This window comes from Parasteatoda tepidariorum, chromosome 8 (genome assembly GCF_043381705.1).
Source record: "Parasteatoda tepidariorum isolate YZ-2023 chromosome 8, CAS_Ptep_4.0, whole genome shotgun sequence".
NCBI classification, from domain to species: Eukaryota; Metazoa; Arthropoda; class Arachnida; order Araneae; family Theridiidae; genus Parasteatoda; species Parasteatoda tepidariorum.
The window spans coordinates 25,108,950-25,129,700 of NC_092211.1; the positions used below are offsets into that span (position 1 = coordinate 25,108,950).

At 26.7% G+C, this 20,751-nt stretch overlaps 1 protein-coding gene across 3 annotated transcripts; it reads left to right on the forward strand.

Moving 5' to 3' along the window:
- The first annotated feature begins 35 nt into the window (after positions 1–35).
- Positions 36–18,381, forward strand: LOC107455060 (DNA polymerase eta). Of its 3 annotated transcripts, none has more exons than XM_043039314.2 (12): positions 36–133; positions 449–604; positions 1,567–1,738; positions 2,624–2,758; positions 4,460–4,641; positions 6,122–6,276; positions 8,437–8,540; positions 10,168–10,287; positions 11,961–12,084; positions 12,179–12,244; positions 13,524–13,690; positions 16,712–18,381. In XM_043039314.2, exons 3-12 carry the CDS (start codon positions 1,602–1,604, stop codon positions 17,742–17,744), a joined length of 2,223 nt encoding a protein of 740 aa, XP_042895248.1. In that variant the 5' UTR covers positions 36–133; positions 449–604; positions 1,567–1,601; the 3' UTR covers positions 17,745–18,381. The 3 variants fall into 3 exon arrangements, with proteins under 3 accessions (XP_042895248.1, XP_042895249.1, XP_071040611.1); XM_043039315.2 differs by having other exon boundaries at positions 43–133; positions 511–604; positions 16,712–17,877; XM_071184510.1 differs by lacking the exon at positions 36–133 and adding an exon at positions 173–227 and having other exon boundaries at positions 511–604; positions 16,712–17,877.
- Positions 18,382–20,751: the final 2,370 nt, after the last annotated feature.

The window sequence follows — 20,751 nt, forward strand, 5'->3', positions numbered from 1 at the left end:
TAGATCTTGTCTTTGCGCATGCGCTTTAAATCCTCATCACGTGTCTCATTCAAACTTCTGTCTCGAGTAAAACCTGTTCATGCTCATCGTTGTTTTTATTATGTAAGCAGCTTGGGGCCATTAAAAAATCCAGGTATGTATATTTTGGCGCCTAACTACGAATCATAGTTTGTTTTTATATTTTGTAGAATTACTATTTCCTCTAACTGCATTTATATATGATTCTGGTACATATGAGTGTCAAGATATTGTTTTGTTTATTTATATCTATAAGTTGTATTGATCCAGTCATCAATATAATCCTTTGTTTATTTATTTAAATCTGTACAATTTTGATGTTAATTGTTTAACTGCAAATTAATCTTGTTATATGCTCTATAATTCCTGTCTCTAAATTATGAACCGCTTTTGTTTATTTATGTTAATGAATGCAATTTTCTGTGAATAGGTATTTAATTTCATATTGATGTTTGATGGCTTTTGCATCTACTCTTAATTTGTCTTATTTAGTATGTCGGATGTTTATGAAATACTTTCCGTCTTGGTAAAATGTGAAATTTTAGCTTGATTCCTAATACTGCCTTGTTGTTTATGCTTCTTTAATGTGAGTATATCTTCTTAACCTTTCTAAATATCATCTACACTTTTTAATTTTTTAAACTTTTTTATGAAAACTTGCTTGTTTTCTCATTTTTATTAATGTTTACTTTTTGTCATAGATTACTTTAATCATTCTGTTTCATTGTTTATTTCTAATTTTGTTAGATATCAATCTGTTTCATTGTTAATTTTTGTAAATACTCTGTTAAAATTTAGCTGATAATGTTTTTGAGTGACATCTGATCTTCTTAAAACACTAAATGTAACATATAATAGTTTATATTAAAATATTTACAATAATGTTTTTACTTTCATGATTTGGAGATATTTCTGTTTAGTGATCTGTTGCCCCAACTTTTTCCTCCGATGTGCGAGAAAGGCATCTTTTGAATATAGTTCTGTAGAAAAGAAAGCCAAATTTTTTTACTTCCCAAAAGAAAAATCTTTCTGAAAGAACTCTGTAACATTCTGCAACAATTTCGCCGTGATGCTGCGTTTCTGCCACAGGGAATTTGATGTTTAGTAACGTTTATATAAATTATTAAAGTTTGTTTTATGGAAGTTTTTGCCATTCAACAATTAAGTAAATATTTTAGAATCAACAACAATTGTTAGTTCATGCAGACCAGAATTATAAAATATTTTTGCGAGAGAAGTTTTAAATTGAAAAATTTCTTTCATCTATTTATGTACAAATAGTTCCAAGAAGACATATTAAAATTTCATAGTTTTAAAATTTAATATTTCTTTGCATATTTCATGTTTTTCAAAAAGGAATGATTATTAAAGAGCAATTTGTAAATTTAATCAGCTGCATGGGGAAATTTACTGTCTTGCGAACATAATGTTGATAACATGATTTTGTTTACTATGCCATTATAAATTACTATACTACTATAGATTTAAGATTGTATCTTTAATTTTTGCTCCATGCACTTTTTATTATGTACTTACTCTATTCTATAGGTGTGATTAATATTGCCCCATCTTGAAATATAAAAATGGATGCCAAGCAAGATAAAATTATTGCTCTAGTTGATATGGACTGCTTTTATGTCCAGGTAGAACAAAAACTGTGCCCAGAATATAAAAACAAGCCAGCTGCTGTTGTACAATACAATAATTATAAGGGTGGTGGGTATGTATAATATTATTTTATGTTAGTATGTCTCTAACAAATTAAAACCAATTTCATATGCTTTGCTAAAGATTATCGCAGTTCACATTAACGTTTGATGTAGTACTTGCATGTCGTTTTACAAGTAATGTTTAATGCTAAAATAATGAAAAGTTCAAAAGTCCGTGAGATGGTCTGAAAATGCCTCATCCAGAATGAGCAAGGCCAAATTTTGATGAAATGTTTTTATAAATTTATGGAAAAAATAAAATTGTTATGTAACAAGACATTGATAAATTATTAAATATAAAAAAATGAGATTGAACATGAATTTTAATTGCGTATTTAGATAAAGAATTGCTAGTTCAGTAGTACATCGGGACCATTGGCTTCTAAAAAGCCATTGCAGAGTCACTAATCTGCAAATTAAAAATTAATTTTAAACCAATTACAAAAATTAGAAAAAATATCTTCCCTAGTTACCAGGGTATGTAGCGTTTTTAAAAAGCCTTTAGTCATTGTTTCTTTTTTTTTTAAGTGCTTAATTTTCGCTTTTGGAAAATGATATTTTTTCTCTTTACCATGTCGATTTTTGCTGCGAATTATGCAAAATGACACAGTTCATATTGTTCTATTCGACGTTTTCACAATAATGCAACTCCTTTGTTACCATGATCTTCTAGAAAACTGAATATATTTTAACATAATATGATTATATTCTACACACTTAAACAATTTCTCTTATGATTTATTGCATAATTTATTATATCGTTCTCTTAAGCAATTTTAACCTCTTATAAAGTAAATCCCTGTGCTATCTGTAAAATCATTGTATTATGTCTCTACGTAAAGTTCTTAATGTTGATTATTTTTATTGAATTCAAACAGTTAATTTAATTCCTAAAGGATCATTGCTGTGAATTATGAAGCTAGAGCTTTAGGTGTTAAACGTCCTGGCCGAGGGGAAGAAGCCAAGAGACTTTGTCCAGACATCCATTTATTTAGAGTCCCAGAAGTGAGGGGTAAAGCTGATTTAACGAGGTAATATTTTATAGAAACTTATCAAGTAATTATTTGAGTATATTCCCTGTTGCCGAATTTCTTTCAGCTGTCTGCGACAAAATTTTTCAGCACTAATAGCTTTCTGCAAGATACTTTTAATAGTAACAAACATATATGTTACTAATTTAAAATAACAAAATGCTGTGTTTACGAAAACCATATATGTATTTTTTTTTAATTAAACATTTATAAATTTTTGATTTTAATATTATGGGTGATATTCTTGAATTTTGTTGGGGGTTTGATGCACTAATTATTTCCTTCTTCACAGTTTGTAAATAATCTTCACAATGCATAAAAAAAATTAAAATCGTGAAATACGTAGTTGTGATTGCTAAAAAAAAGATCGATGATCTAATCACATAAATGAGACTCTTCAAAAAAACGGTACTCAAAAGCATATTTCATTAGATTATATATAATGACATTGTATAAAAAATATCGGATTTAAAAACTATGGAGAAATCAATAGCGGTATAAGCCAAAAAATTGATAGAATCATTGCCTTAAAAAGTAAATACTCATGCAAGATTGGAATTTTCCATATTGTTTGAAATATTGCAGGATATTTAAAAACCACGTGAGAATCAATATTAATAACTGTGAAAAATACAATCGAAGCATTACATCGATTTATGTTACTATCATCATAAATTGAGCACGCCCATAAATTATTATCTAAATGCATGATTCAAATCGTACGTGTGAATTTCTGTAGAAAAGAAAACTAGTTTTTTTTTCTTTTCAAAAGAAAAATCTATCTGCAAGAACTCTAACGTTCTGCAACAATGTCGATGTGATTCTGCCCCGGGGAGTATATTGTGGATAATTTGATGAACTTTTTTCTTGAATGTGATTAATGTGTATCCGAGTAGTAAAGAAATACTACATTTTTATGAATTCCCTGGATTATTTTTAATAATTATTCATTTTTACTCTTACTTTAACAAGAGTTATCTTTTGTCTTTTTGACTAACCAGAAAATGCTTAGTTTTCTGGTCCCTATAAGCATTTGACTTGGAAATTTCTGTCATTCCAACCACTTACCTTGATAACAAGCAGATTATCTTTGTGTTATTCATAGGTAATGTTGTATATTAATAGTGAAATACTATGCAAATATTCTCATAGGCTATGTTATCAAAGAACTGATCGCTGAGATATTAACCCTTTGACACAAAATTTTTGTATAACACATTTTTCATACTTTTTTAGTTATTTTATAGTGAGATAACTCAAAATAAAAATATTATATTTAGCATTTGAATAATTTATGGTTGCGATAGGCAGCATGAAAGTTTTTTCTGCTAAATAAGTTATTTAAATATATATGTTTCGTGAAAATTATTGTAAAATATGAAATTTTCTAATGAAATAGATAGCCGCTTCAAAATACGTTGTAAGTGCGTGTATACTTCCATGTAAGTTGTGTATTAGGCATTATCTTTCCTGATGTTGCTTTTGTTTAGCTTAATTGTTAGTGTTTTAACTAGACCTATTATTATTTGCAGACTATGAACATGTGGTTATTAAAAATTTCTACAATTTACTTATGTGCACATTAATTAATTCTTACAAAAAAATCCAGTTATCTTGAATGGTTTTCACGGAAATGATATATTGCTAATATTTTGAATTTAAATAACAGAAGTAAATGGTTTATAATCCTTTTTCTTTTAGGTATAGAGAAGCTGGAGCCTCTGTTATTGAAGTGTTGTGTGAATTTAGCGAATGTGTTGAAAGAGCCAGTATCGATGAAGCTTACATTGATTTAACATCAGTTATTAACTCTCGAATGCAAAATCCTGTTTGTGTTACAGTGGAGCAATTACCTAATACTTTTGTCGTTGGGTGGGAAAAGGGTAATTGTACTAATAAGAATTTTATGTAGTTGTTTCAAATTTTTGATTTATTTATTTATTTGCGTGTGTGTTTTCTTAAGTTATACTATAAAATCCAATAATCAATAAGAATGTGTGTTTTAACATCATGATTTTTTATATGGTAACCCTCTCCTAAAAGAAGTTAAAATTTGACTCAATGAGTTTAAATTGCAAATAACTCAGAGTTAGGTTTGTCCTCTGTAAATGTTTTTGTCCAATTTGTGCCTGCTAGATCCTCCACTACTATTTGATTCTTGAATATGACTTCTAAAAATCTTATAAAATATTTATTTTTGCAAATGTTAATTTTAAGAATTTGTGATCCTTATTGTATTAAGTTTTGCAGTTAATTTTTATTTTATTTTAAATAAACTTTAGAAAACTTTTAGATAGTAAATCAAAATGCCTACTATAGTACTTAATATCAAATATTTTATTATGTTGCTAAATTATTGTCAATTGTTAAATCTGCTATTTGTTAGGGTTATTGTATACTAATTTGATTTTATATTATAATTTTATAAATTAATTATATATAATTATTATATTATGATAAGTTATTATATTTTGTAATAAGTTACTATATTATAAGTTTTGAACAGGCCTACTTTTTTTATAGGTGAAGATTTGGTTAACATAAATGGGATAAAATTATAAAGGACTTAAAATATTTCAGTGCAAAGCACATAAGCAACGGGCAGAGCAGAGAAGAACAGAAATGGCATACTAATTTTAATTTTAAGAATTTATTAACTCTATAAACCTTTATGATAAAATCACTAAAAAATTTGACAAATGGATGGAAATATTAGAATGGTCTAATGACTAAAGCAAAAAACAAATGTGAATAAAGCCCAAATAAAAGTGTATCATAGCTACTACTCTATTCAATCTCCATTCACTTGTATATAAGACATGTTAGCTTGATTCTATCCGGAAGTACCTTTTGATAGTTAATGGTCGACGTTGTCAATAGCTGCCACTCACAAAAATAGATAAACGGACATGCTTATAGTTTGAGTTCTAGAACTTTCCTCAGTGACTACACGTCAAAATTGTTTGACGTTTTGACTCAAGAATCATTTTCACTTTTAGACTCTGAAGAAGGCTTTTTTTTTATAGAACTTAAACTATTATGTTTCCATTTATGTGCTTTACTGTCATTTGTTTTTTGCTTTAGTCTACATAGCACAAATTTTACCCTATCCTTCATTTGTGCATTTAGAAGATAAAAAAAAATGCTATGAGTCTTAAGCATAAACCTCTTATGTATTACCTCTCTCTTATATTTGTTAAAAATCCTTTATAGGCATTTTTTTTTCTTTTTTTTTATTATTATTTTGTTGTAAAAACTTGGGTTATTTTTAAATTATTTGGTTATTTTTCTTGGGTTATCATTATTTTGTTATAAAAACATGGGATTTCTACCTTATTGCTTAAAATAAAAAAATATTTTTAGATGATGTTCAAAATTGGCTTAATACGATCTATCAAGAAGAGCATTTGTATAATGATAGAATGTTAGCTGTGGCTGCTGTGATTGTAGAAGAAATGAGAGCAGCAGTGTTTGAAAAAACTGGATTTAGATGTTCAGCTGGAGTTGCTCATAATAAAGTAAGGTAACTAAAAATATGCTGTACGAATATGTTTTGTTTTACAAATTTGATTCATTTACTATTTATAAATTTTTATTGTAAACTTAACATTTTATATTTATCAAAAAATTCATATGTTTTATAAAATAATATGTATTTTTAATTTGAATCTAAGCTAAAGACTGCTAAAACGCTAAATGTTTTCACTTTTAGCTTTATTTAAATAATGAGCTTACTCCATATTTGTTTATATTAAGTTATAAATTTTTTGAAGTTAAATGTTCTAATCATAAGCTAAGCTGGGCTTAAGCTTTCAAAAATAAATTCTTAGCTCATATTTGGAAATATACATTATTCTTTCAGTGGCACGAATTTTCTTAACAATATCGCTTCTGATCTTAATTTGATCCCATAAAGGGCAATAAGAAATTTTTAGTGGGTCATTTCATTTAAATGTTCTATTACTTGCAACTCCAATTTCACATGTTTCATATAGATTTAAAAATAAAAGGGTAACCATTCTGTAATTAATTATTATGTTGACAAGAAAGTACAGTTTTCTCCAGTAGATATCATTGCTTTTTTTTCCCCTTATTCTTTTCTTTACATAAAAACTTTTTGCTTTTGAAATTTTATAGTCAATTTCTTTAGATTGCTATAGTAACAAATTTTTGTTTACAATCAGTTTTAACACAATGTGCACCAAATAAGCATTTTCAACATATTTTATTTTCTATTTTCATAAAGACAAAAAAGCTGCTACGGCCAATAAACTCGATATTCCGGTTATACTCAAATTAAAAATTTTTCACCTAACGTAATGAATCAATATTTGTGATACAAATTTCAAATAGAATACAATTAACCATTATTTAAACAAATTATTTCTCGTACTAAAAGATGGATTGTCTATAATATTATAAATCAAAAAAATATCATGGTTTAAGCATGATGAGCCAGCATACAGTAAGCTTAATGTATCAGAAAAATATATTGCAGTCATTTAATGTGATTATAAATGTGTTTTTTATTTTGAACTGCTTATAAAGGAACCTAACAAAAAGCCCAGAAGTTAACTGTCAACCTCATCTGAAAATCTGAAATTGGAGGAAGCATTCAGTGAAATTAAAAAGAAAAAGAAGCATAATTAAGAAATCACTAACTATTCATGTTCTACTGCGACATTGTACGGCCTCTCACATTTTTACCAACACATGCGAAATTCTTGAAGCTTGGTTGGGAAGTGATATGGCAACCCCCATATAGGCCCAACCTTGCACCATCTTATCATTGATTTCAAAGTTTACAAAAATTTTTACATGGTAAAAATATCCATAACCTCATATCTCACTTTGTTGAGTTTTTTGCTGATCAGGACCAAAAGTTTGTGAGTTTAAAGTGCAAGATTATAAACTTATCAGAAAAATTTCTAACTCTTACGGAGCAGAATGGATCATATCTGACTGATTAAAGTGCTGATTTGACTGATAAAGTGATAGAATTTTTTTTATATTTCATACTGAAAAATCAAAGTCGTTTTTTTTTTTTTTGCCAAAGCAATAAATATATTAAACAAATATTATTGCATTACTATTTTGTTATTTTATTTATTTGTTTTATTTACTAATTAATTTTAGTTTCGTTGTCAGACGCAATGTTTCTAAAATCTCTTAGAAGAAAGAAAATAAAAAGCTATGACTGATGCAAAAAGACAAAGATAAGAGAGATTTAATAATAGTTTAATTGGTGTATTTGTTTTTTTTACGACGATTTGTCATATTCTTATTTAAAATCTATTAAGATAGCAAATAATTTAATGATACATGATTTAAAATGTCATGCAGTATTTTTAAAGCTATGTTCACGTTGTCTAACTTTCTTCGAAATTTGTTTTCGAAAATTTCTAACTTCAATTACTGTAATCAAATTTTAATATATTGCCTATATTTAACTATATATTGCTGATATATTTTGAATTTTCATCCTTGAGATTCTGAGCTAAGTCAGACTTTCACCCTAGTGGTACTCTTTTGTCAAACAAAAACATGTCTAGTCTTTTTTCTGACTTAATTCATAAGGCCAATAGCTGCGAGCTTGACTTTCCAAGTGTATTATATTATGAATTTCCTAAAATGAAATCATGTAATATAAAATTAATGCATTGCTTTTCTTGGTGTAGATGCTTGCAAAGCTATCTTGTGGCATTAACAAACCTAACAAGCAAACAGTTTTACCTGAGTCATCAGTTCCCTTGCTATATACTTCTATTCCCATAAACAAAGTGTAAGTATATGTAATAAAATGCGTTTATACCATATGTCTATGGTATTTGTAAATATTAAAACTTTTAATTTAAAAGTATATGTTAGGTATATGTCTGCATGTAAATATGTGTCTAAATTGAATGTAATGCAGTAGAAAATCCTTGTAATGCAACCCTTGAAACTTGATGCTTTGTGTTATCTTTTCACAAATCAGTAAACTTCACTAAATATATCTAGGTCAGAACAATATTTAAATATTTTAAAATAGTTTTTAGGTGCAAATTACTGTAAAACGCGAAAACATGCACCTTATTTTTTATTTACAAAAAAAGAAAGCTAAACTCATTAGGAGCATCAGAATTAACAGCAAAAGTAATGTGTCAATTTCGGTTTGCTTCAAAAACTGTAACCTTTAAACGAATAATTTTTCTTGTAGCCTTTAAACAGTTTATAATTCTAACTCAGTTTCAGAAATTGTTTTCATTGTTTACGTTCGCAAAAATAATGTGATTTATAAAATTTTATTTTATAAATCTTCTACTGTGAAATAATGGATACTAAAGTCTTATTTATACTCTCAGCTTCAATCAGTTTTCTAATGCATTTTCAAAGCGAAATATATTCATATATTCGCAAAAATAATGTGATTTATAAAATTTTATTTTATAAATCTTCTACTGTGAAATAATGGATACTAAAGTCTTATTTATACTCTCAGCTTCAATCAGTTTTCTAATGCATTTAACTACTCTTGGTTTCAAAGCAAAATATATTCAAAATTTCAATAGAATTTTTTAAGGAATTTATGAATTTAAATGTTTCACTTACATAATTTGGTTTTTAACACCTTCTAATTTTGCTAGCAATGAAGTGTTGTGTAAAGTTTATGTACTTAAACTTATTTATAAAAGTAATACTTAAAAGTATATAAGGGACTACATTTTAATATTCACAACATATTTTATATTTAATATGCTGTGAATTAAAACTACATACATTTACTTTTTAAAAAAAATGTATTATAATGACAAATGTGTGTAGTGTTTTTAAAAAATGCCTAAAGCTGCTTATTTTTAATTAGGTATTTGTAAAAGTTGTTAAGTTTTCAATTTTCTGTAAGAAAATTTTTTTTCTTTCCTTTGGCATGCTAATTGCTCCTTTGCCATTACCCAAAAAGCATTGTCGTCACAATATAGTCATTCACCGCAATTCAATTCGGTGCACTGTTGTCGATATTATATGAAAGTGCCAATCATTTCACAAGTTGGATGTTAAATGATCGGCGTTTTTAATTCAAAGTGAGCTGGATTTGTTATAAAGGGTTCTTGCACTTCACTTTGTCAACTCTGATGCATTTTAATAGACTTTAGATTTATTCTATAACTGTCTAAACTCTTCTTTTGCTGATCACAATTGCCATAGTCTTGTCTTGTAACTTAATTTATCACCATAATGAATACATAAATTTTACATGTTTCTGGTCAGCCCTTCAAACAATTAAGATTGTATACAAGAATTCAATCATTAAACCGAAAGTTATTCAGGTGTTTTTTTATTTTGTGCATTGACCTTATATTTTTATCAGACTGATGTTACATACTATTATAGTCGATTCAAGCATTTAATTTAATAAAATTAAATTGCAGACGAAACCTTGGAGGAAAGTTTGGTGATCAAGTTATGAAAAAGTTTGATGTTAAAATGATGTCCCAATTGATGAAAATATCAAAAGCAGAATTTGTGAATGCTTTTGGAGAAAAGAGTGGGTAATGAATTTTTTCTTTGTTTTACATGTTTATTTTATATTATATGCAAACAAAGTTTGATGTCAAAATTGAATAAAGCTTAAAGTAGTGAATTATTTTATGTGAAGTATAATTTTATATTCTATTTCTTTCCCTAGCTAATTTATGACTGATTTATTCCCTAACTTAACCTAAAATTTATTTCTCTGATAGATCATTATTATGATCTATTTATGATAGATATATTTTTTTAAAAGTGAACTTTATTATTGTGGTTGTTAATGGAAGCTGTTGCATGTATCAACTGTTGGTTTAATAACAAAGTAAATTTATATGTTTTCCAATGCAATAGTAAAATAACCGTTTTATTATACCTTGCTGTACTGCTGTCTATTATTTACCTTCATTATCATTCTACTTGTGTGCACATATAATATTTTTGTAATTTTCACAAAAATTTGTAATAAAAATCTTTCAAAATTCTTTGTATAAGCTTTCAACTACTGCAAAATATTTCAGTGTTATGATTCTAATTGGGACAAATTTGTTTTTTGTGCTCAGTTGCTATCAAATTTCTCTTTTTAGTTTCATTCTATATTTCATACAACTCCTTAAGTTTCAAATAAGTAGAGATATTCCAGCATTTTACATTCCAAGATTATTTTTTTTAAATATTAATTTGCAAGCTGTATAGCAATAATCTGCAGAAAGATATTGAATTGCAAGAATGAAATCTGTATATATATAGAGAGAGAAAGAAACATACATGCAAATAAAGATTTCTATGGTTATTAAAAATTATTATCAATTTTATGGATTTGGTAAAATATCATTACATTTTGAAATTTATAATTAAATTATGTGAATATAGTAGATACAGCTCAAAGTAGTTTGGGCAAATGAGCTGTCCTTGGATGATAGGACTAAGGGGATTTTTTATGCAGAGCCTCTTGTTTCGATTTTACAAAAACTTAAAGAAAACTTTAACACAAAATAAAAGCATTCGAACTTAATAGATGAAGGTATCTAGGTTCAGAAAAAGCACTCAATTTTATATTTAAAACAAACTTTGTGTATATTAGTATGAATAATACAGTACAGAACCCGTTATCCGGAAATCGGAAAACCAAAAAAACAGAACAAAATTCAATAAATTTTCCTGCCATTTTTTTTTAAAAAAATGTTTTTTTCCTCATAAGATTTTAGGATTTTTCTTTCTTTTTTTAAAGATGTTTACCTTACCATCATTTTGGAAATAATCATTAGTGTATTACTTCATCGTTTTTTCCTCTTGAAGATTATTTCCAAATTTATTTTTTTTTTTAGTTGGGTTTAACAATAAAAAAAGTTTTAAAAAAAACGGCTTTTTGTAGCAATTCAGAAAACCGGAAAAATCAGTTATCCAGAATAGCGATGGTCCCGATCATTCCGGATAATTGGTTCCCTACTGTACTTAATTTTTTGCTGCCGGGACATTAACTAAGATATTTTTTGAAGGAAAAGTCTGTTTCAATAACAGCTTCCTGTTGTTGCTATAAGTTATAAGTTATCATTTTTAAAGCAGAAAAACCTTACACTAAACTCTACAGTTGATAATAAAAATTCATTCAAAAATTATAATAAATAATTTATGATTCAGGAAGTTTTTTTTAAAGAAATAAAAAAAAATATTTTTGATTTTTATGTTTTTGTAGATCATGGCTTTATTATATTTCAAGAGGTGTTGAAAATGAGCCTGTAGTTGCTAGGCAGCTTCCTAAGTCAATTGGTTGTGGGAAGAATTTTCCTGGTAAATCAATGTTGAACACAAGGGAAAAGGTACAAAAATTAATAAAGTGCACAATAATGATAGCCTTTGCTATTATTATCTTCAACTTCTAAATAATTAAATTCTTTTTTTTTTTCCTATCAGGTGATGCATTGGGTAAAACAACTCTGTTCTGAGTTAGAAGAAAGATTATTGAAAGACCAAGAAAATGTAAGTAAAGTTTTAAATTTATTTTATTTTTAATAATTTAGTAATAATATGTTGATAATTACTGTCCCATCAACGAGTTGCACTTGAAAATATAGTAAACTGCTGACTATTTGGTTTAATGTCTGGATAACAACAATAACTGAATAGGACTAATTATCTCTTCCTACCTACTTTGTGATGTAATTAACATTATGTATTACACATATTAAAATAATTATGCAAAAAAATGATTGATGTGAAATATTAACCGTTTATAAATTTATGATTGAAATAAAGTCACCAACTGTGCTTTTACCAGGTCAATAGTTTTTGCCATTGCCGCGGAGTTCAAGCAATTCTGTTTTGTCTACTTACTTTTACCACCCAGAGCAAGTTTTACAAATGACCGATTTCAACATTTTTCATTCTTTATTTGACCAGATATTATGAAGCTTAATGTAATATGAAATCTGGGATTCATCTACACTAGACAAAAACTATAAAGCTTTACTCATTTGAGCTTTTTATATACTAAAATTACCATTTCTAGTTGTATCTAACTATTATGGAGAAACTTTAAAAATATTCTAGGATTTTGTAAGATTTTGTTAGATTTCTAAAGTAAAACAATCTAACTACATTCAGTAAAAATGTCCCCAAGTTTGAAAAAATTTTGCATTGTATTTTTTTTCTCTTTATTCTTTAAGATTTTAACTCTTTTATTGCATTAATTTTCTGAAAGAAATGTTTAAAATATTGATAAAAGAATCATTATTGAATAAAGAATAATGACGTCTCGTGTAAGTTATGAATTGGATACATGCATCATAAGTAAATCGTGGCATTTGTCGATTCTGTCACCAATCAGCTCAGCATATATGTATGACGTTGTTTACGGGTATCTAATTAAAACTGATTTAATTCAATTTTATTTGATTTGGCATAATTACTTTACTTCTTCTCTAGTTGCAAGTACCCAACTGAATCAATTAAAAAATTAACATCTAAATAATTAACTACCATTAAACAAATAACTTTTTAAAATTTGTAGAAATTTAAAGCAGGCTCCTAAAGGTCTGTGTCTTATAACAGCCCCGTTATGAAAGACATTGCAAACTATTTTGTATTGCAGGTGCTCTACTATTGTTCTTTGATATTTTTTACATTCAATAATTATATACTGATTTTCTATCTATATTCAATTTCAATAATTCAATTATGCAGAATTTCTTAGTTGCAAAAAAAAAACTAGTTTTTTATATCATCAACTAGCTAAATATAATATATTTTTTTATTGTAGAATCGGCGAGCAGCTCGTTTAATGACTGTGAATATTCGTAGCCAAGCATCAACGGGATTCTCTGTGGTTTCTAAATCTTGCCCAATATATATTTATGATGCAGAAAAATTAACACATGATGCTTTTGCTGCTATGCAAAAGTTTAATAATGCTACAGATTCTTCATGGTAAGTATAATAATTTGTCCTTGAATTTTAATCTTAAAAATGTATCTAGCAATTTTATTTTGATAAGATTCATTTTTCTATGTTCAAATATACACATCAAATTTTAGTATAAAAACATGCTTTATTTTTTGCTTTGTAACAAATTATTAAATTAAATTTATGTACTAGTATTTATAATTATGACTTTAGTTTAATTGATATAAAAATAAGTTTATAAAGCCTAGATTTTATTCGTATTTAATCTATATTATCTTATTAGTAAAATATTATTAATTGACAAAAACTTTTTTCATTCAGACAAAACGTAAGAAAATAAATTCAGCCATTAGAGAAAAAATATAGGAGATAATGATTTGTTGATTTCATCCAAATGAACGTGAAGTAAAATTTATTATGTTAAGTTGAGTTTAGTTTTATCTGTTACAAACTTGCAGGAATATGTTGTATTTAACTTCATGCAATATTTAAATTTTAATACCATAATTTATTCCTTGAACCCTACAATATTTGCCGTAATCATTTTTTAAAAAATGTATAATTTCAAGCTATTAAATGCCACAAGCAAAAAAAAATTTTACTGTTTAAAAATTCATAATTTAAAAAGCTTGAATGTTAAATATCTTTTTTTTTCTTTTGTCTCTTCTAAACATTGTACCTGTAATAAAGTTACTTTATTTCTTGTTGTATAACATTAGTTTTAATAACTAGACTGATTACTACCTAAACATATAATAGTTTAGTTTCCTGTGGTTTAGCATCAAGACCTCCATATTGTTGTAATGGTTGAACATAATACTTTTTTCCTTAGAATTAAAAATTTAATATGTTTAATCATTACATTAAAAAAATATCAATGTACATTGAAAAAATCTTACATTTATTTCTATTAATTACAGTAAGTTTAATTACAATTATAGCGACTATAAAGTATTTTATGTTTTTTTACCACCTAAATTATTAATTTCATGTAGTAAAAAATTATTGATGTAGGTGGTAATTTTCTACTATATTAAATTAATAATTGAAAAAATTAAATAATGTGCATTATTAATTTAAAAACTTTAAATTAAGGAACTTTCTACTTAAAACAATATTGCAACATTCAAATGCTTGAAGCATTGATTGTAAAACTTAAAGTTTTCATACCAACTAAATTTGTAACGTAGGTAGTAAAAAAAAAGAAAATACATTTACAAACTCTGTACATAAAACAATACTGCAAAATTCAAATGCAAGTTTCAAATTATTGTTTGTTTTTTTTTTTAATTTATTAGAAAATAATTATTAAATATTCTTAATTTTTTTTCTTGTTTGAAATATTGACCTATAAAAAAAGTATAGACTTTTATGCTTTGCATCATCCACAATATTACTCTAAACATTAAAAAAAAAATCTTCAAATATAATATTTCTAAATCATTTGTAAAAAAATTATAATTTTTAGCATAAATGAAACATTTTATGAATATATTCCGACATTACTCTATATTGAGCACATTATTTAATTTTTCCAAACTGTAAATATTGCTAACTTTTGTATGTAAATGACAATATTTTTCTTTACATCAAATAAAACTTAAGCTTCTTCAATATTATTTTATTTAAAATGCCTGAACTTATTTAGTAGTGTTAAAATAAATTTATTAAAGAAATGTATTAAACTTATGAGTTTTGTAATTTTCTAATGAGTTTTGTAACTTTCTAGTTAGACTTTAAAAGAGTAAAAAAAATTACTAAATAATAAGCATTCCTTTGAAAGAAAAATTTTGCTTATGATTTTATTTGTTGAAGCTGAATTAATAAAGTAACAAGATTATTGGTGATACAATATCTTTTTTTTTTAAATTTTATCATGATTTTCAGAATTAATTTTATTATTATTATTATGCACAGGGACGTACGCAAGGGAGGGGTTTAGGGGTTCAAACACCCCCTTGAGCTCAGACAAAATGACAAAAATAAAAATTTTAGTAGAATAGTGCAGGCTATTATTTTTTAAGACTAAGTATTTTTATTTGCCTTATGCCTACTTTTTTCTCTCTCACGGTATTTCTCAGAATACTGAAAAAATAATTTTCTATAATAGGGTTGTACTTTTGAAATCAAATTCACGTGATACTGTTACAGGCGAGCCCCGATCGCTGGTTCCTTTCTGTCCTGCCAGTCGCAATAGTTTTCGAGACTGGCTGGAATTCGCGAGGTCTTTACGCGATGATTCTGGAATTCTAGACGTTTTGTCGTCTTTGAGATAATTCGAGAATTTTGGACATGGGGTGAAAAATTATATAAAAGGGGAAACGGAGTACAGTGGAGTTAGTTAGTCAGACTAAGAGTTATCTCTGGTGCTTGTCTTTTGGAGCTCGTCTCTTAATCTGTTTTGCTTTGTCTTAACAAAAAGCCAAATTCAATAGCCCAACCCGTCGTCGCCACTATTTCGACTAGTGATGAAATCGGTAACAATACCATTGGAGATACTGTGATCGTTGAAGTTATTCATTCCAGCTGGAAACTTTGAGATTGTAGCATAGCAATTCAACGGGTAATAATAGAATGAATGGATTGGCGCTCTTAAACATTCATAGAAAATTTACCCCAGCTGTCGAAGACATTTTAAACGAACTTGCAAAAAAACCCCGTCCTTTNTTAAACTTATGAGTTTTGTAATTTTCTAATGAGTTTTGTAACTTTCTAGTTGGACTTTAAAAGAGTAAAAAAAATTACTAAATAATAAGCATTTCTTGAAAGAAAAATTTTGCTTATGATTTTATTTGTTGAAGCTGAATTAAAAAAGTAACAAGATTATTGGTGATACAATATCTTTTTTTTTAAATTTTATCATGATTTTCAAAATTAATTTTATTATTATCATTATGCAACTACATTTTTCTCCATAGATTTAGAAGTTACATACGTATTCAAATGCTGATAAACTTTAAGGGTTAATTTTGTTATGTTTGATTTATTTATGTGCTTAATGAGCTTTATTCTAACTATTATAATATTTAAAACTATGTATTTCAGGAATCCTGGTATTTTAAGTTTGGCTATTGCTGCTAGTAAATTCGAGGACAAAATTGATAATGCCACCTGTGATATTCAGAACTATTTTGCTAAACCCGGTGAAAAGGCGAACTCAACTGCTAATTCCTCAAATATCGATGCATTTCTTGATATCATTGAAGCAGATAAAGATCATGTTGAACAATCATCACGAAAGCCAAGTATCTTCAGTGGTTTGTTAAATAAGACACAAAAAAGTAAAAAAGCAGGTGAAATAACCAGCTTTTTTAATCTAAATAGATGTAATGATGACACCAAAGATGTTTTGCCTAATAAAAATACTGAAAGTGTTTCTAATGATCAAATTGAAGATGCATCGAAAACTGAAACTTCAGTTGATATTAATATTACTAATGCAGCTGATAGTCTAAACTCTGATATTGTGAATAATCAGGCTGATTCAAACTCAACTTCGCCATCAAAAGAAAGTAGGGACTCTGAAAGTAAAAAGAAGGGATTCTTCGCAAGAAAACTAGAAGAACGTCAAAAAATTTTAAATGAAAATTCTAATGAACAACTTCCTAACACTACGACCGAGTCTACAAATTCCTTTACCTTTCACAACAAAATATCCTCTAGTGTTGAATTGTCATGTGCTGGTGGTTCAGAAATTGTTCCTTGTAAATCTGCTAGTGGTCCCAGTTGTGATGAAAAAAAATCTGTTTCGTCTGTCTCTTTCGCAGACACTACTGCAGACTTGGATCCAGAACTAACAAATTTATGTTCTAAATGTAATAAATTAATTCCTGTTTGGGAAGAGGAAGAACATTTAGATTATCATATGGCATTAGATCTGTCAAAAGAATTTTTAGAAGAAAAAAAATTACCAAAACCTGTTGTAAATAGTTTGAATTCTGACTCTAGTGTAAAAAATAAAGTAAATTTGCAAAAAACTAGGAAAAAGAGAGGAAGCAGCTCTAAATCTTCATCTTCTCGGAATAAAAGGCCTTTTGTACAGAAAAATACAATTGATTCCTTTTTTAAAAGTTCTTAGCTTATTTTTTTATTGGCAAATAGAGCTATTTCATAATATAAATATTCTAACTAAATTTTCATTTGTTTCTAGTTTAACTAGCTAATGCATCATTAAAGCTTTTTTTTTTCATGCATAACTTATTTTATTATCTTTAGATAATAGTGTACTGTGATAATATGATAATGAACTATGAATTTCATATTTTGCATGCGAATTTGATTTTAAATATAAATACAATGTCTGTTATATCTAGGTTAGGAAAATATAAATAATCAAATTAAAAATAAATTATTATTTTTTCTAAACTAGCCATAAAAATTTCTTAAAACTGTAGGTAATATCAGCAATGCCAACTTGCTTTGCCATAAAATTTCTTCATGTAATAAAATTTTAATCTTTGATTATTGATTTGGTAAATTTGTTTTGAAATTATTTTGCTTACCAATGCATGTAAATAATTCAAAACTTCATATATAACATCACTTTGTTTCACTTATCTCATAGCGAGTCCTTTAAAATGTCAAATTTAACATAAATTTTGTTTCTAATTCTCTACCCCTTAGTAAAATCTTTTGTAGAAAGCAGAGGTGTTGGCATCACTGGGTAATATGTAATCCATTAATTATTTAAAAAATAAATTTCATAAAAAAAAAAATGGTTTCATTTTACCAATAAAGGCAACACTTTATCTAGATTAATGAATATTATAAAAAATAATTGTATATATTTTTTTTATTTGATATATTAAAAAAAACACTCTTGATTATTTGATATATTAAAAAAAAAACACTATTTTCAGTTACGTTTTTAAACTTCGTTATTTAATAAATCAGGATGACATTGAAACAGGAAAATGTTAGGGAATTTAATTAAAATAACAGGGGATGTGAATTAATTTGAGATTGAAATACTAATAGTGATAATATTTTTTTAAAAAATGGTTTATTTTCAACTATAATTGGCAGGTATAAGGTAAATATTTTGTAATAATGCATCGAAATAAGGCATAATTGAGATATTTATAATAAAATTTATGCCACTGGTTACAAAAATCAGGAAAGTTTGATAAAATCAGGGAATTTTTCTAAGTGTTTTGACTACCTGTAAATTATTTTAAATTTTACTTTATATATATAGCTATAACTTTTTATTCTAGTCTATAGATATTGATTTTAAGTTCAGGTGCCTAAAAATGTTATTGTTTAAGTAAACTGTGCCATCAAAAGATTTTTACACCTCAAGAACAGCGAAAATTAATGGAAATTAAAATTATGAAGTATCATTTATCATATCACTTTTTTTAAAATTTTTGTGTGCCACTGTTTTAGTTTCTAGTGGTTGCAAAGTTATAGGAATGTTTTTGTTGGCAATGTTTTTATTGATGTTCAATATGATGAACTTAGAAACCAAAAAGTAGCAAGTACAAATACTTCAACTCAAATTTACTGAAATGCAACAGATGTTGTCAGTTCAAGCAAAGAACAAGTCATTACAATGAACTTGAACTATTTCTTTGGGACTATTTTTTTCCGATTTTGTGTCTTAGCTACTTAGTCGCGAACTAGTTTGATGGAATTTATTAGCTTTTAATGACAATAATTAAGTTAAATTCATTTATTTTTATTTGATAAACAACAATTTATCTCACCTAACTTAACTCCTAATGTTTAGTATTTACAAAGTTGGAACTTCTCCTGTAAAAGATAATTGAAAAATGAAAAATTGTTTTTATGATTATGATATCACTTGAAGTATAATGAATTCTATTTTCCCAAAATGCTATTATGTCAGTAACTCATATATTATGAAGCATTTTAAAGTTCTAATGAAAAAAATGGAGCTTTCAAGCATTAGTAAACTTTTATGCCAGTTTTTATTTGAAAGTATATGACCGTTATTGGATACTGCAAACAAATTGAAATATGTGACGTGTTTGAAACTTTTGATAGCAAACACATATCTATCCTGCATTATTTGTACCATTGACCAAATGTTGTCATTTTTTGATAATTATTTAATGCAATATACAAATAATTAATTTTTGTCATTTGTGTACTTGTGACTGACTGTGAAATGACGATTTTTTTGTCACATGGACGAATTTGTGTTAGTAAGTTTAGAAATATAAATATTTATTTTATTGATTTTTGTGTTACAACATATTTTTATATGAAAATATAGTAAGGGACATTAAGGCACTTAAAAAGTAATATCAAATAATAAATTATCTGCCAGAATTTACATTAAACAAGAAATGAATGTTTTGAATTAAATTATTTAAAAATAATTTTATTTTGTATTCAATCAATTTTCGTTAACAAATAGTTTTGAAATGATGTTTATTGGTTTAATAAAGCAGATGTAAAATTATATAAAAGAAATTATTCAATTTTGTAATAATTTTAAAACACATTATTGTTTGTATTTATATGTAAAAATATGTATTTAATGTTATTAAAATGACTTGACAAATGTAATAAATTATATAATTTTATTTATGTGGATGCATAACGCACATGTGATATTTTTGCTTGTGACTCATTTTTTAAAACAAATAAATATTTTTCCTGTTATTAAGTTGTTGTTTTTTTTTAAATTTATTTATTACCTTTAAGAAATAAAATTTAATCTTATTAGTTAGTGTAGTAGAATCTCAGAATAAGCTCCCAAATAAAAGCTGAATATATTATGTATTTATAAACACACAATTAAGGTCACTTATTTTCTATGAGCAGAGAATGTGAAAAGTGACAAGGTAGGATATGATAAAGCATGAGCGAAGGAGGCCAAGCATTCCAAAATGNTATTTTATATTTGTAAACACTTCGATTAGATTTTGAAAAGAGCCCGACAATGTAAAAAAGGAAAAAAAAATGCATTTTGGACTTCAGAGGGCCCCAGCTCCAAATAAAACTTTGTTTTAAAAGGAAAAAAAAAGTGGGATCTGGGGGCCCTTGCCATCTCGGGGTCCCAAGCTACAGCTTATTTAGCTTATACGTAAATCCGGCCCTGATTTAATTCTAAC